At 35.4% G+C, this 17523-nt stretch overlaps 1 protein-coding gene across 3 annotated transcripts in view; it reads right to left on the bottom strand.

The window, feature by feature from the left end:
• Positions 1-17523, bottom strand: part of LOC150100462 (integrin alpha-PS2-like) — a 511813-nt gene that overhangs the window by 297547 nt on the left and 196743 nt on the right. For all 3 annotated transcript variants that reach the window (XR_016549302.1, XM_090403279.1, XM_090403280.1), the window contains exon 13: positions 3308-3401. Coding sequence is in view for 2 of the 3 variants with exons in the window: in XM_090403279.1 (XP_090259405.1) it covers positions 3308-3401 (94 nt within the window). In the remaining variant the exon portion in view is untranslated. The remainder of the gene's footprint in view (positions 1-3307; positions 3402-17523) is intronic.

The raw sequence follows: 17523 nt of genomic DNA, 5'->3' as shown, positions 1-17523 counted from the left end.
TTTTTGTATCGCATTTTTTTATCCCAAAACCAGTGGCAGCCGGTGAAAATTTTAAGTGGGGGTGCTACATATACAAAAAAAAAAAACTTTTTTTTCCATAATCAGTAACGAATTTATTAATAAATAAATTTACATATTAAAAACTGCTTTATTAAAAATATTTCATCCTCACCACGAACAACCACCAATAATAAAAGTTTCGTATCAATAGCAATGACAGCGCAAACTAATATCGGCATTAGATCACAGTGCATTTGTTTCGTGTAACGATAATCGAAAAAATAAATAATTCTTTTCATATTTTCAACAGTGATACTCATCATAATTCAGCCTTATATCTATAATAAATAAATAATTATATGTTATTTTAACAAAATAAAATAAGATTTACAAAAAATAGTTCGCCATGAACACGCACCAATAATAAACGTTTCATATCTCACAGAAATAACGCGTGCAAGAATAAGATACACTGCCCAAACAGCAGTGTAACTAATGACGTAACGTACAATGACAAGCACAAACGAATATCAGCGTTAGATCGAAGTGCATTTGTTTCGTGTAACGATAATTGAAAAATATAATTATTTTCATATTTTCAACAGTGACATGCGTCATAATTCAGCCTTACGTCTATAATAAATAAATAATTATATGCTATTTTAACAAAATAAAATAAGATTTACAAAAAATAGTTTGCCACAAACACGCACCAATAATAAACATTTCATATTTCACAGAAATAACATGCACAAGAATAAGATACACTGCCGTTTGGGCAGTGTATCTAATGACGTAACATACAATGACAAGTGCAAACGAATATTGGCGCTAGATCGCAGTACATTTGTTTCGTAATCTAGAGCGTTAATCAAACAATTCCAATTATTAACTATTCAATCAATGTCAAAACATAAGCTGTAACCTTTAACATGTTTTATTGCATTTATATAATGCTGTAAGCATTGTTATTATTTATAAACACAGACAAAATTTAATTTTTTCCTTGGGGGTGCTGCAGTGTTGTGGTGCCAAAACAAAAAGAATAAACATATGCTATCACAGGCTTCACTATAAAAGTTTCATCACAGATTTACTTTGTTTCAGAAAGCATCCATAAAGAAACAACATTGGCATAGAACTCTGACTTAAGAGTTTGTTTAATCAGTTCTTTCACTTGATGATCTGTTCCTGAATTCTGTCTCCAGAATATTATTTTGTCTTTGTCTCTAGTATACTGTACTAGAGAGAATCTTAAACAGTAAGTTAATTATAAAGTTAATTATTTTATCAAGGTCTTGGAGAAAATAGTCAAGAGGAAAATACAAGATTGGATAGATGAAAATGGGATACTGTATCAGGGACAGCATGGTTTTGTGAAGGGTAGGTCATGGCTCAGTAACTTGCTCACGTATTATAACACAGTGACGGCTGAACTGGATAAGGGGGTAATGGGCTTACAGTGATTCTACTGGACCTTGCTAAGGCCTTTGACAGGATACCACATGGAATTCTAATCAATAAAATGCAGCATATGGGGATGGATATAGGGTTGGTGAGATGGATAGGAGGGTGGTTGATGAGAGATATCAGAGAGTAGTTTATTCAGGAGTAGAGTCCACAAGACTAGTGGTGTGCCACAGGGATCTGTTCTTGGACCACTGCTGTTTAATTTGTTCATTGATGATATAGGAAAGGATCTGAGAGGAACAGTTCATTTGTTTGTGGATGATGCAAAGTTGGGCAGAGCAATAGTGAAGATGATGTCAAAATTTTGCAGGATGATTTGGATAGATTGGAGGTATGGGCTAAGGAGAATGGATGTTAATTTAATGTGGCAAAATGTAAGGTTATACATTTTGGGGTGAAAAGATCAGCAGCAGTTTACTACATTGATGGAACTGTACTCCAGGAAATTGATGAGGCACGAGATTTAGGAGTGTTGGTGGATAAGGAGTTGAAGTTTAGGGGGCACATTGCAAAAGTGGCCAAATCAGCTCATCAAATCACTTGGTTGCTGAAGAATACGTTGACAAGCAGAGACAAGCATGTTATTGTTCCTGTGTATCAAGCCTTGATAAGACCCCATCTCGACTACTGTGCCCAGATTTAGTCACCTAGGTTTCTTCTTGATGGGGAGGAGGTTGAGAGGATCCAGAAGCAAGTGACCAAGATGATAGCAGGTTTGTGGAATGAACCTTATGAGAACAGGTTGAGGATTTGAGGGTTGCAAAAATTGGTTGATAAGCAGAGGAGGGGATATATGATCGAGACATTCAAATTACTGAAGGGTTTCTATAAAATTAATTCAGAAGATATTTTTGAGAACAGGGCTGGTTGTGGGAGGACTAGGGGACATCCATGGAAGCTGGGAAAGAGTGTGGTTAGTAAGGGTGTTAGAGCTGGGTTCTTTACTTTTAGAGTGGTGAATGAGTGGAATGAGCTGCCAGAGTCTGTGGTGGGTGCTGTGACGGTGAATGTGGTATGATAGATACTGTATGAATGTTGAATAGTTGTGATGAACATGATTTGGGGCCTCCCTCGATGAGTCTAAGGACTCCGTGGAGTTGCCCGTAATAATAATAAAAACATAAGCCTATAAAAATGCAAGCACTTGCCAGTCAATATCTGCTCGCATTACAACTTCGAACTTACTGAACCGATTTCTCATTCTCGTCTTTCATTCTATCTATCTGAAAGTGTGCTGAGTGCAAAAATGAATGGGTTTAAGGCACAGTTTGATAATCTCTTTTGCATGTGAGAGTATGGACCTCCAATAATAAGTCCTTTGACTGAATGGAGGCCATATGTTGATAATAATAGTAATCTTAGTTTAGCTTCTTTGTGTAGAATTTTCCAATGAGTGCAATCTGCAAGAGTTCAAGACAAAGATCAACAGGTGTTCCTCTCCCTTTTTCAGCACATGTTCACAGTAATACTAATATGCAGTAGGCTGTGCAACCTCTTGTGTATAAGATTAAATCAAAGACAGCATCTACTCATCTGTTAACTTTATATTGTTTTAGTAGCCACTGCTATAAGTGTTTTGGTTACATTGATTTTCTAGTTATGAAAATATAATTTTGCCCAATGTTTTCAACATGATAAAAATAATAATAATCAAGAAAAAATTTAAATAAGTGAGAACACAAATTTTAATCTCTATAAATATGGCTTGTCAAAACTGAACTGTTTCCTTGTAAGAAAGTTAAAAATTAAATTATAGTATCTGTTAAAACTTTAGTTCTTTCACCAATGTGAATGATAGGAAAGAAAATTTATCAGTTTAATATTATTTATAATCTACCTGGATATTCATTGCCATCGAGATCCATTCCTCCAGCTAGAGAAAATCCAAATGTGGTAATGCCAGCATCTTGAATATTTTCAGCTTGAATAATCTAAAAATAGCAAACGATCAAAGAGGATTTTAGGTCATATTTTTTTGCAAAATTTTCAAGTGGTTTTAATTATCAGAAGTAACAACTTGTTACCAAGTCTTTCAATCTGCCAAAATTCATTCCTTTCACACAGTTTATCACATATTATAAATATCCCACATTACCAAATAATTAAACCAATCAATTTAAACTAAAACAAAAAAAAATATTAGATCTAACAATGTTCTTTATCATAAAAACAAACATAACTACAAAATATAAAAAAAATGTGCAAAAATATGCACACACACAAACCTAATTATTACCACTACAAAATCATGGAACCCCAAGGATTTTGTTTGCAAGTGGTTCACCATTATCACAATGTCAGTTCATATCACTCTTTCAAATGATTCGTTAGGACAATCATCACACCTTTCCACATCATTATCAAACTTCCAGAAATGTTATGTAATCCCTCTTTATGCTCTATGTTCAGGCTTCATATTTTTCTCTGCCCCTTGAAAGATTTCACCACTATCCATCTGATAATCTTTTCTTGACAACCTATACATCTTAATCTTTGAGAACCTGATGGGCTGGTGATGAACTACACACTCTCTCCCAGCAAAGCCCCTAACACTTTTCTGCAGCATGGCCCTTTTCACAAACAGGGAGAAAATAATAATTCCAACAGTTAGTTTGAATTGTGTGATTTTTTTTCTTGACTACTTGTATTAGAAACTATAACACATTTTAGGAATGTTAGTCAAGTGAGTAATATTTATTATCCAACTTAGTTACACCATTTTTGCTATCTGCATCTTCAGGGATACAATTGGTAAGCGATATGAAGGTAACAGACTAGGTTTTAATTGACAGTTCTAATTCATACAAAATTAGTACTGTGCGTGAGACAATATGCGTGTTGCGGGAACATGATTTATTTGTTAAGAGACATAATGTAATGTGTCCGACTCCTCCTGATTTAAATAATTAAACTTAAAATTACAATTGGCATGAATGGTTTTGAAATGTCTTTCTATATTACTTTTTTTAGAAATAGCCACACTATTATTGCATAATAAACAAATACATTTGCCATTATGATTGATAAAGCAAGGCACTCGCATCTGATCTGACAGATACATGCTAATTGTTAATATGAATATTCTTTTTGTATTCATTTTTTATTTTTTATGGTATTTTATATTCATTCACATGTGACAAAAATATGTTATAAAAGCAAGGTAAATAAAATAATGTTAAAATTTGAAATCTCATTTGTCTTAAAAACAACTAATCATAGAATTTCTAACCCCGAAATGAGAGAAAAAATGTCTGGGTCATGAGCCCTCCGTAATTTTCAAATTTTATATTGCCCTCTTCATATTAAAAAGGTTGCTGACCTCTGCAAGATGTGCTTTACATTTATGGAAAATACTAAGGAAAGAGGTCTGGAGCTTGCTCCACCTTTACTAAGAGTTGACCATAAGGCACTACTTATGCTTGCATCCGCTGGAACTTTTAGTTTCCATATATGGAGAATCCAACATTATGGATTCTCCAAAGAATCCATAATGTTGGATTCAATATTCACTTAATTTGTACCATCATGTATTATATTTGCAATGTTTTTTCTTTATGTTTTCTTGCATTTTAGCACATTACTAGTGTAATGAATGTATCTCTCAGATATATACTTTGGATATATCTGAGATATATACAAAGTATATATCTCAGATATATACTTTGGAGCTTGCAGTGATCTACGCTGCGAGCTCCAAAGCAGTTTACAATAATTTCTCTGAGGGTGCACTAAAAATTCACTGCGGGCACCATAGCGCCCGCGGGCACTGCGTTGCCGACCTCTGATCTAGATGGTTCTTAATCAGCATGTGCATTATGTCTAAAATAAGACACAGTTGTGAAACATTCAGAATGAACAACATCACTGAAGTTTTTTGGTTCAGAAATGTAAAGCATTAGTCACATCCTATTAGACATGATAGGTATACAGATATTAAATGAGTTTGGAGTTTGAAAGCTGCATTCGCTGTAAACATCCCTCCATGTGGGATACTTGCTCTGTGATGGAGGTGGGACCTCTGAGTAAGTCATTTTCTTTATTACCCTTTATTTTGTTTCAGTATTCTTCATTCTGCTGCTTCTTTTTCTTCTTCTGAGTCTTAATTTCCTGTTCTCCAGAACTTTAATCACCAAGACTCAATGTTCTGCTTCCATGTTTTCTGTGGGTATAATCCATGGACATCTGGAAGGAGCATGATAACATTAGTGGTTTTGGTATGCACTGCTTTGACTCTGCTTAAACAAGACATGTGGTCTGAATGGTTGTACACTAGAGTGTCACTAACCTGAGAACCAGACATGGATGCCCATTTTCCAGTAAGCAATAAATGCATAAGTGAGATGCCAAGGACTCCAGATGCTCTGCTAGCACTGCATCAAGCCTCAAGTCTTTTCCATAGGAAAGGACTGTTTAATTGAAACTTCCCTTGTGTATGAATCCTTTCGCAATTTTTTCAGAATCCTCACAAGATCCCATCCAAGTAAAGAAATCACAGAAACATCACATAGAACAAAATTAAGAAATAAAAAACATGAGATAAATGTAAACAAACAATCCTCACTCATATATGCAACAGGTAAATGTTCAATAAGGAAAATGCGACCAGTCTAATTTATTCAAAAGGGTTTAGAAGGGTTGGTAGGTTCTTTCCCCCCCCCCCCTAAATCTCCTTGATGTTCCAGAAGAAGAGATACATTTAGACAGGGAATGATAGTTATAGGATGCATCCTTATGTATGCATGGTAATCTGGTTCCTACCAGGAAAGTACATCTAAAACTTTCAATTTTTGTTAAAGCTGAATATATGAACACTGACTTGGTTTTTCCCTTTCAGTTTTCCCACTCTAGATGACTTTTAGGTATTACTCATAAAGTGTTCCTGGTGAGATTTTTTACAGGGATAGTTCAACACTGCTCCCCCCCCCCCAAAAAAAAATTTTATCCAGGCTTGGGGCCAGCATATGGTTGGGAAGTATTCATGACTGCAATCCATATGGGTTTATGGGGTCAGTCTGTCTGTTCTGGGGGGACAAAAAACCGAGTCTCTGGGGGGGGGAGACCCACCACCACCCTATGAGACTGGCTGACTCACCTTTCATCAAAAGAGGCCAGATAAAGGTCCCTCATGTCACCTCCAGGAATTGAACCCAGGTCTTTCTGACCAAAGGATTTCATCTATACTGTCTGAGCTACGGAGGCTCCTATCAACACTGTAAGGTTCAAAATCCGAAATCCACTGAGATGCTTAAACATGAGAAATATAAGCATCCCCAAACTTCCTGCCTTGGGAATACCTATATACCATCCATACCAGATGCAATGGGGGAAGATCATGAAAACAAAGACTGCAAAATTCATTTAGGCAAAAGGCCTAAATGAATAACCTGCAAGGAGGAACATCCGACTACTGAGAATGCCAAGGATGAAAGGATGAAAAAAGAAATGCAAAAGATTAAGGCATTGCATCTTAACATATACTTGATTTTACAGATGTCGTACTGGCTGAGCATGAAGCTGGGGATTTTGTTCTTCAGTCATTTGAGTATGCTGAATTAGCTTTCTGACACATTACAATCAGGTCGGTCCAATGTACTATTTAGTGAAGCCACTTGACTGCTGTAGCCTCAGATATATGAAATATTAACTTCCTACTAAAATACAGTATGTTGAACTTGTAAATGAAGAGCATCACCCACACTGAATATATGAGGAAAGTGGAGAGAGAGAAACCGAAATGAGAGACACTACTCTGAAGGCCAAACATAGCAGTAGCCACTTTAGGCTACCAGCAAAGTACAGCATTGAAACTCTTTTAACATCTAAGGGTCTGGTTGGGAGTTGCTGTGGCTCTGAGGTAGCACTTCATGCTATAACTGCACCAAATAGGAAAAAATACAATATTTAAACTTACTAATATTTTGCTGATTTGCTGCCCAACATCTCCAGCGCATAATTATATCTGCAACAAGCACTCAACTATACATAAAAATATAACGGAAAAACTCACGTAGAAAAATTATTTAATGGTATAATTTTCGCCCGTGTGTCACAGGCATCTTCAGTACAATTAGGCACAAAAATTAAACATTAACTGACAATTCCAAAAAGCGCCACCTATAACGGAAAAACTCACGTAGAAAAATTATTTAATGGTATAATTTTCGCCCGTGTGTCACAGGCATCTTCAGTACAATTAGGCACAATTTTTTTACCTCTTTTAAAACAAGCACTCAAGAAAATAATTGTAAAAAAAAACAATTTGAATTGTAACTGAAAGAGAAATACTGTTCTTACATGGCACCTTCTATGGAATGGATAACCATAAAATTAATTTGGAAAAGCAGGCAGGCTATCAGGTTTCAAAATCACACTCTCCAGATCTATGGCAAATTAATGCAACCATACTTGTTGAGGTTGGGAGAGTGCCTCATAGCTGATTCTAAATAACAGGATGAAGTTGATTTTTTTAGAAGAATGGATAAAGGTAGCAAGCTGAATGAAACCTTTGAAAGTGAAATATATATCAGATTTGTAGAGTTTTTTTTTTTATTCTAAAGATCAACTTCATCATCAATTTCCTTGTGATTGAACTTTAGCCTACTTTAGAGAGACTGGTAGATAACATCTACCTTGAAAAACACAAAAATTACATTTGCAGACACCTGTATGCCAAGTCAGGATTGGCAAACCATGCTCTGGATACTCCTTTACATACGATCAGATGGATGAAAACATCGATACTGCATAGAAGTTATAGGTCTGAGATTATTTTTAGAATAAGCATCAGTTATGAAACACTCTTCCAACTCAACAAGTATGGTTGCATTAATTTGTCAAAGATCTGGGAGGCCATCAGTTTGAGAGTTGATAGCATGTGAGATTTCTCCAAATTAACTTTATACTTTATGGTTATCCAGCCCATAGAGGGAGCACCATGTAAGTCTAATAGTTCTTTTTCACTTACAATTTGAATTTTTTTTCATAATTATTTGGTTCAATGCTTGTGTTTGTTGCAGATATAATTGTGCTCTGAAGATGATGAGTAGAAAACCAGCAAAATCTTAGTAAGTTTAATAAATGTATTTTTTCCTCTTTGGTGCAGTTATACCATGAAGTGCTATTATGAATATAAAGATTTTAATGCACATATCATGGCTCACCATCAGTGTAACAAGTTCTTCTTCTTTCTAATCTGTCAGATAACAGGTTGAGTCCCCTACAAACAAATCTTTGCCATCCAGCTCTATCTCTGGCCATTTCTGTCATCTCTCTGTAGTTTGATAATTGTGACCTTTCTTTCAAAGACTGTAGCCAATCTCTTTTTGATCTATCTCTTGATCGTCACCCAGTGATTCCATTTAAGACTATATTTGATAATCTCTGAAAGGATATTTTCTGTAGGTGTCCAAACCATCTTAAATGCTGCTTAAGTATTATAGCTATGATATCTTCTCCATAGTTTAATTCATGTTTGACTTGCTCATTTGTTTTGTGTTCTGACTGAATCTTATTTGTTTTTCTTAAGCATTTCATTTCAAATGCTCTGATTTTCTGTATTTCTTTCTGATTGAGTCTCCATGTCTCGGCTCTATATGTTGCTGTAGGTATAATAATGGTTTTATAGAGTTTAAGTTTGAGGCAGCATTTCAAAAATGCTGTTATAGAATAACATCATTTTTGAAATGCTGTTATTTTTCCATATTTTGTTTACTTTATTCATATTAGACCAAGGAAAAAATTTCAATAAACTTAGAAAATGATATACCTGAATAAGTAAAGCAATTTACATATCTTTGCAGTCTCTATGTTGTCAAGGTTGTGAGTAATAAGACTACCAAGATATTCAAATTTATTTAGTAAAGTGATTTACATATCTCGGCAGTTTCTGTGTTGTCAAGGTTGTGAGTAATGAGACTGCCAAGATATGTAAATTGCTTTCTTGTTCAAGGATATGATTCTCTAAGTTTATTGAAATTTTTTCTGATCTCTTCCTATTTTCATTTTTTAATTTTAGCTTAGATTGATTTTCATTTCAAAAGTTTTGCATTCTTCACTTAAAATTTTTATTTATTTTTTCCAACTGTGCTTTAGATTCTACAAGAATAATAATAATATCATCTCCATATTTAATGTGATTGATATTTGTGCCATTTATTTGTAGATCTAGTTCTTCAGCTATGGTTTGCATATTTCTTTGAGATTGTAAATAAATTTGGTGCGAGGCAACCCTGCATGACCTCCTTTTTCTACTTTTGCCTGTTTTAATAATAATTTTCCAGATTTATTTTTTTGGCATGGAAAGTCCAACATTAAGGTTGATAACTGGAATGCAAAAGCACTTCAAAACTTTTTTTAAAGAAACATTCATATTTATGGAAATAAATATGTAGTACTATGGTGTCATTCAAAAGGATCCAGTGGCTAATCCCAGCCAGATCCAATTTTTTTTTTGCATTTTTTTGAGATATAGGATTGATGTTCAGAAAGGCATAATAGAAACAGACTGACCTGTTTGCCCAAAGTAAAGTACAAGGAAATTAGATCTACTAGAGGTTGGTGAAGGGATACACATTCACAAATGTGATAATGACCAGAAAATGCAGAATCCAGTCTCTCACATAACAAAATTGAATCATCATGAATAAGAGAGAAGAGTTTGGTCACTAGTTGGTGTAACCTGACCAAAAGTTATAGACATTAACGAGACTTGTTTGACAGTAGATGTACTTACAGAACATAGAATATAAGAAGTAGAGTAGATTCAGAGAGGAGAGATTGAGGAGAAGAGTAATGCTAATGATAGATGAACAGCAGCTAAAAAAAAAAAAAAGAGTAGGATGTCACCACGATGACAGATATGAAGAGACAGTGCATTTAAGATCTGGTCTAATATAGTGACCAATAGGGCAAATTATAAAGTGTTGCTGCTATATAGGTCAGGGGATGCAAAATAAAATGTGGATGACATACATTAGCAGAATGAGAACAGGTGAAGTAATTATTATGGGGAACTTCAACAATGGAGATATAGATTAAGAGGAAGAAAGATGGCATGGATGGAAAGGAAATGGAATTTATTCATCCAATAAGAAATAATTACTTGAAACAGCATGCGATGGAAGGGATAGGTTTCAGAGTACTGGTCATAGGATCTAATGATCTGTCCATAACAGTATTGACTAAGAAGGTTGCCAGAAATGTGGAATTATCAGTTTAGAAGGTATATATGTGGAACCACAAGGCAATTTCTTAGAGCAAGCTAAGGAGACAGCTTGGAGCGGTGGAACAGCATAAGAATCTACAAGGGAAAGATGTCAGCAGTAAACTGGAGATAGTTGAAGGGTGTCTGAAGAAAGTGATATCAGACTATATACCAAATATAAGAAATTTAAATCAGGAATTTAAATCATAGGAATTAGAAGGATGGCATTATCATTAAAACAGAAGCTGCAAAAAAATATGAAATGTTTTTTATTTATTTATTATGAGCCCCTTTTACAGAGAGGTATGGCACCATCTCAATCTCTCCTATTTCTATCTGGGCTCAGGACAGGCACAGCTGATGTATCAGGCCTATGGATGGGAGGGACCATCTTGAGTATTCCTGATTGTAATCTGTGTTTGTTCACATGGCCAGTATGCCTGATCTCTGGGAAAAAAAAAACTGAGTTTCCAGCTTAAAAAATCCCCTACCTCTGTATAAGACCAGCTAACTCACCTTTAGTTGAAAGAGACCAGATAAAGGTTCTTCACTTCAAGGACAGGAATCAAACCCAGGTCTTTCCAACCAAAGGGCTTCATCTAAACCGACTGAGTTGTAGAGGCTCTAATAAAATGTTGTATAAGTATATACAACATTTTATAAGGAGAAAGGTCAACTGCAAACTCCCAAAAAGGCACAAGGCACAGATAACAAGGGTGACAGTATTATAAATAAGGTAAAATTAGATTATCATTATTATTATTATGCGACACCTCCAATGAGTCCAAAGACTCATCGAGGGAGGGCACCCACTTCACAGCTCTCCACAACTTAATGCACCAACTACAGCAAACCACAACTACCATTAACATCTACACAATGCCATCTACTGGCCACCACCACTGGTATTTTCACAGACAATCAAAACATCCATGCCCACAGCAGGATTTGAACCCACAACCTTTTCGCTGGAGAGCAGATAAGCTAACCACTCGGACAACTAGGCTGGCTATTATTAGGTTATGAAAGTAAATTTGTCAAGCAGGTCAGAGAAAAATCCAAAGATTTCTTTTACCATGTAGCTAGTAAAATAAAGAAACTATGGAAGGATAACCTTCACGATGGTTAAGATTATCCTTCCACAGAAATAAGTGCCGATGGTGGGAAGGTGGCATAAGCAGACAAACCAGTTACTGAATGATCACATTGCAAAGATCTATGATCTTGGTGAATATATTGTAGTGACGTCAGACAGGGACTGATGTGAAAAGAGAAGTTGATGAATTGGAAGTACTTAGCATATTGCAGACTCTCAATGCATACTGGCCATGGAATTAGAATATACATCAGTCCATCTATTACAAGAATGTGCAAAGGAAGACAAAATAGTTTGTTGCATAAACTCCTTAAACTCGTTCATTGTCGGGGCTGTAAAAATGATACTTTATGGAAGACATGGCTATGTGAATGTCATGCTTTGTAATTTACTCATTTTTTCTAAAAGGATGATGGTTGAGATGAATAAAGAGAATGAATGCCTACACAATAACAATGCTGGATTTATGCCAGCATTGTTATTGGCGCTGTACACTACTGGCACGCCCCTGGAATCTGTTACACAAATTGAAGCATGTGCAGATGGGGTATGAAGCCAATGATGTGGATAAGAGGGGGGGGGGAGATGATGGACAGATTCCTAGTATATAGATGAGCAAACTCCAGGAGAAAGCAGGTGACTCATGGTATACTGTAGGGCTATGTATGTAATTTGTATATTAATGATAGAGGAAACAATCTGAAGGGACATCATGAGTTATTTACTAATGATGCAAAATTGGACAGCATAATAGTTAATCAAGGCAAATATAAAGGGCATTGGCATTGAATAGAATGTTACATGGGAATCTGTTTCAGTAAGGAAATACTGTCAGTAGACATATTACTTAAAAGTTAGTAAACTTAATGACCTTTTTAGTTATCTAACATGAGCTACTTAGGTGGTGCCCTTTGGAATTGTCAGTTATTGTTTAATTAGCCTTTTTACATGTACTGAAGATGTCTGTGATACTCAAGCGAAAATTCTCCTAATAAATAATATCTTATGTGAGTTAATTCTGTTGTTATAATTTTAAGTTACATGGGAATCTGTCAGGGAAGTGCCGGCCATATGTGCAATGTGTGCAACACACACAGGCACCAGGATAGTAAAGGTGCCAAAGAGGAGGAAATACTTAAAACAAAACGTTTTTTTAGTGATTTTTTTTTATTGGAGGGGGGGGGGGATAGGGGCACCAACTAAAGTTTTGCACACAGGTGCCGGACACTACTGGTGTGCTACTGGGTATAGGGGCGCACTAAAGTTTTGCACACAGGTGCCATACACTACTGGCAAGGCCCTGGAATCTGTTACACAAATTGAAGCATGTGCAGATTTGGTATGAAGCCAATGATGTGGATAAGAGGGGGAGGGGATGATGGACAGATTCCTAGTATATAGATGAGCAAACTCCAGGAAAAAGCAGGTGACTCAATGGTATACTGCAGGGCTATGTATGTAATTTGTATATTAATGATAGAGGAAACAATCTGAAGGGACATCATGAGTTATTTACTAATGATGCAAAATCGGACAGCATAATAGTTAATCAAGGCAAATATAAAGGGCCTACAGAATGATTTAAATAAGTTTTCTAATCAAGCTTAGATGTTGAAAATTATTAATTTCTTTTTCACCACATTACAACACACAAAACAATAAATCATATAAAGATATTAAGTAAATGACTTTCAAACAAGCATCTTCAGAGAAGAATTACTAGTTACAGTACAAACATGACAATAAGTAAATTAAGCAATTAAAATTGTAATAAAAACAAAAGACCTGAAGTAGTAATTTGGTACCTTCTGACGTTGTATAGATGTTTTTACATTTGTTTAGTCAATCTTAAGATTACTGTCTCCAAATTTTTGGCAGATTAATGCAGATATACTTCTTGAGGTTAGGAGAGTGCTTCATAGTCAATGTCAACTCTAAAAATAGTCTCCATGGTTTGTAACATCTATAATAGCACACTGGCTTTCTTTCATCCAGTCTTGTGTGAAGGGGTGTCCAAACCATAGTCTGCCTTTCCTGACTTGCTATAATGATGGTAACGAACATATTTCTTGTATTATCCAAGAGAGATTTAATAAATCTTCTTTCCTGTCTATAGAAGGCCATGTTACAATCACAGAGCACTTCATATGCCCCAGGTTGTTACAGAGGACGTAGTTTTTCCTTAAGTGAATGGATCAGGGTTACTATTTGAAGTATAGTTTCAAAGTACTGTTAGCCATTGGCAAAAAAAAGTGTTCCAAAGATAGTCAAGTTCTGTGGCTGCATCACTAGAACAAATAACCCTGGGTCTATGACTTAGCATTTTGATAATTCCATACTGTTGTACTAGATAATAATGTGACTGGTTATGTAGGTAGCTTACAGCATGTGTTGGCTTTCTGTAAATAGAAAAAGATAGTGAGCCAATTGAAAACAAGTGACTAGCATGTCAAAAAAAAAAGGGGGGGGGGGAGAGTTATGTGATTCTTTTTCTAACATGAAGTATATTTTAGGATGCTGGTTGGTGAGTCACAAAGGAATCCAAAGTGTCTTTCCAAGGGCCAAATGGCAAATACAATATCTATATCCTTTCTTTTAGTGTTACACATTGATCAGCATTCATTTTTGAAATTATGGATTCTACAACCATGTTAAAATAATTCTTTTTATTATCCTGATGTTTCAATCTTCATATCAAGATCATCATCTGGAGCATACACAAATATACAAGACAAGCTGCGTTACATTACAAACCATAAGCTAGAGAAACAATGAATTGATCACATGTTATTCTACTGGCATGACCTCTAGTGGAAAAAAAAATTACATCAAGCTAGGTTTAATTTATGATTACATGAATAAACATTCTTTCTTACAGATAGTTTCCTTCCAGTAACAGTGATATCCTATTTTTTAATTTTACAATTGTTATTTTTGATTTAAAAAAAAAATATATTATTTATAAATTACAACAAGAATAAATATTCTTTCTTAGATTTTTTCCTTAACATTGATGTCCTATTTTTTTAGTATTACAATTATTATTTTTGATTTAGGATCCTGGATTTTCTACAGTCCTGTTTATAGTTGTTCTTAGAGAGGAAGGATTTGTGGGACGTTGATAATGTAGTTGATTGGGGTAGTTGATAATGATCTCACAGGCTTCCTTAAATTTATGTTCATACCATGTTTTGGTGTGATGTAGACAACTAGTGCTTTTTCCAGTCAATTCTATGTAAGGTGTTCATTCAGGGCATGATCAGAAAGGCCAGCTTCACCATAATTATTATATTTGATGTGTCGTTTATGTTCTTTTTGTCTGAAAGGAAATGTGCGTCCTGTTTCTCCTATGCATGGTATGTTGCAGGTGCAATAAATATGGTATATTCCAGAGTGGGCCAGCGGAGGGAATGGGTCTTTGGATGAGTTGAGTAAGCTTTTTAATATTGCAGGAGGTTTAAAGGTGGCTTTGAGGTTGTATTTTTGTAGTACTCTGTTTATTTTGTCTGATGTCCCTTTAATGTAGGAAATGGTTATAGTTTTATTGTAGTCTGATTTGTCTTTGTTTTTTATTGAGGTCTTGTAAAGAATTTTGGTAATAGTGTTTTGGCTGTACCCCCATTTTTTTTGGAAAGTATTGCTAATCACTTTAAATTCGCCTTTCAGTGCCTGTTCACTGGAGCAGATCTTCAGAGCCCTGTTTTTTAGAGTGGTGATGACACCTAGTTTCTGTGTTGGGTGGTGGTAGGAGTTTATATGTATATATTGGCCAGTATGTGTCGGTTTCCGTAAACAGTGAAGGAAAGATTGCCCGAAGGAAGACGTGACAAGTGAGTCTAGAAACATCAGTGTGTTATGTTTTTCAATCTCAATTGTGAACTGTATATGTTTGTGTTGCATGTTTAGGTGGCAAAGGAATGTGTCTAGTGTCTGGAGGCCATGAGACCAGATCGCGAAAACATCATCAACGTATCTAAGCCAGACTTTGGGTTTTAAAGGGGAGGAACCTAAAGCAAGTTGTTCAAAATGTTCCATATAAAACTTGGCAACGGGGGGGGGGGGGGGGGGGGGGGGGAGATAATGGTGAGCCTGGCTGTCCCTACACCATTTTAAAAAAGACAGTCGACTGATCAAATTAGAAACCTGAATCTTCAGCTTACCATATTGATTGCATCGCTTGTGGGGCGAAACTCCATGAATTATCATATGGTGTAGGGACAGCGATATCATTCCAGTTATTTCGTATGGCAAACCACTTTCTACCTACAAAAAGAAGGCATAGCCATGGGCTTGCCATTATTCCCCCCCCCCCATTGCTAACTTTTATATGGGATATTTTGAACAATTTGCTTTAGGTTCCTCCCCTTTAAAACCCATAGTCTGACTTAGATACATTGATGATGTTTTCGTGATCTGGTCTCATGGCCGCCAGACACTAGACACATTCCTTAGCCACCTAAATAAGCAACACAAATGTATACAGTTCACAATTGAGATTGAAAAACATAACACATTGCTGTTTCTGGATTCACTTGTCACACGTCTTCCTTCGGGCAATCTTTCCTTCACTGTTTACCGGAAACCGACACATACTGGCCAATATATACACACAAACTCCTACCACCATCCAACACAAAAACTAGGTGTCATCAACACACTAAAACACAGGGCTCTGAAGATCTGCTCCAGTGAACAGGCACTGAAAGACGAATTTAAAGTGATCAGCAATACTTTCCAAAAAAATGGGTACAGCCAAAACACTATTAACAGAATTCTATACAAGACCCCAATAAAAAACAAAGACAAATCAGACTACAATAAAACTATAACCATTTCCTACATTAAAGGGACATCAGACAAAATAAACAGAGTACTACAAAAATACAATCTCAAAGCCACCTTTAAACCTCCTGCAATATTAAAAAGGTTACTCAACTCATCCAAAGACCCACTCCCTCCGCTGGCCCACTCTGGAATATACCGTATTTATTGCACATGCAACATACCATGCAGAGGAGAAACAGGACGCACATTTCCCATCAGAAATGTGCATCCTGTTTCAATCAAAAAGAACATAAATGACACATCAAATATAATAATTATGGTGAAGCTGGCCTTTCTGATCATGCCCTGAACATCTTACATAGAATTGACTGGAAAAGCACTAGTTGTCTACATCACACCAAAACATGGCATGAACACAAATTTAAGGAAGCCTGTGAGATCATTATAAACCACCCCAATCTGAACAATAACAATGGTCTAAAAATCCCATACATATGGAAGGCATATATTCGTCCCATGAATCCTTCCTCTCTAAGAACAACTATAAACAGGACTGTAGAAATTCCAGGATCCTAAATCAAAAATAACAATTGTAATACTAAAAAAATAGGACATCAATGTTAAGGAAAAAATCTGTAAGAAAGAATATTTATTCTTGTTGTAATTTATAAATAATAATATTATATTTTTTTAAATTTAATTTAATTTTATTACTTTATTTTATTTATTTATTTTTAAATCAAAAATAACAATTGTAATAAAAAATAGGACATAGCTGTTACTGGAAGGAAAACTATCTGTAAGAAAGAATGTTTATTTATGTAATCATAAATTAAATTTAGCTTGATGCAATTTTTTTTTTTTCACTAGAGGTCATGCCAATAGAATAACGTAATCAATTCATTGTTTCTCTAGCTTATGGTTTGTAATGTAACACAGCTTGTCTTGTATATTTGTGCATGCTCCAGAT

This window comes from Typopeltis vanoorti, chromosome 13 (genome assembly GCF_054136105.1).
Source record: "Typopeltis vanoorti isolate ZY-2024b chromosome 13, IOZ_Tvanoo_1.0, whole genome shotgun sequence".
In the NCBI taxonomy this organism is placed as follows: Eukaryota; Metazoa; Arthropoda; class Arachnida; order Uropygi; family Thelyphonidae; genus Typopeltis; species Typopeltis vanoorti.
Note: the sequence above shows the minus strand (reverse complement) of the source record. Positions and strands in the feature narration are given on the sequence as shown.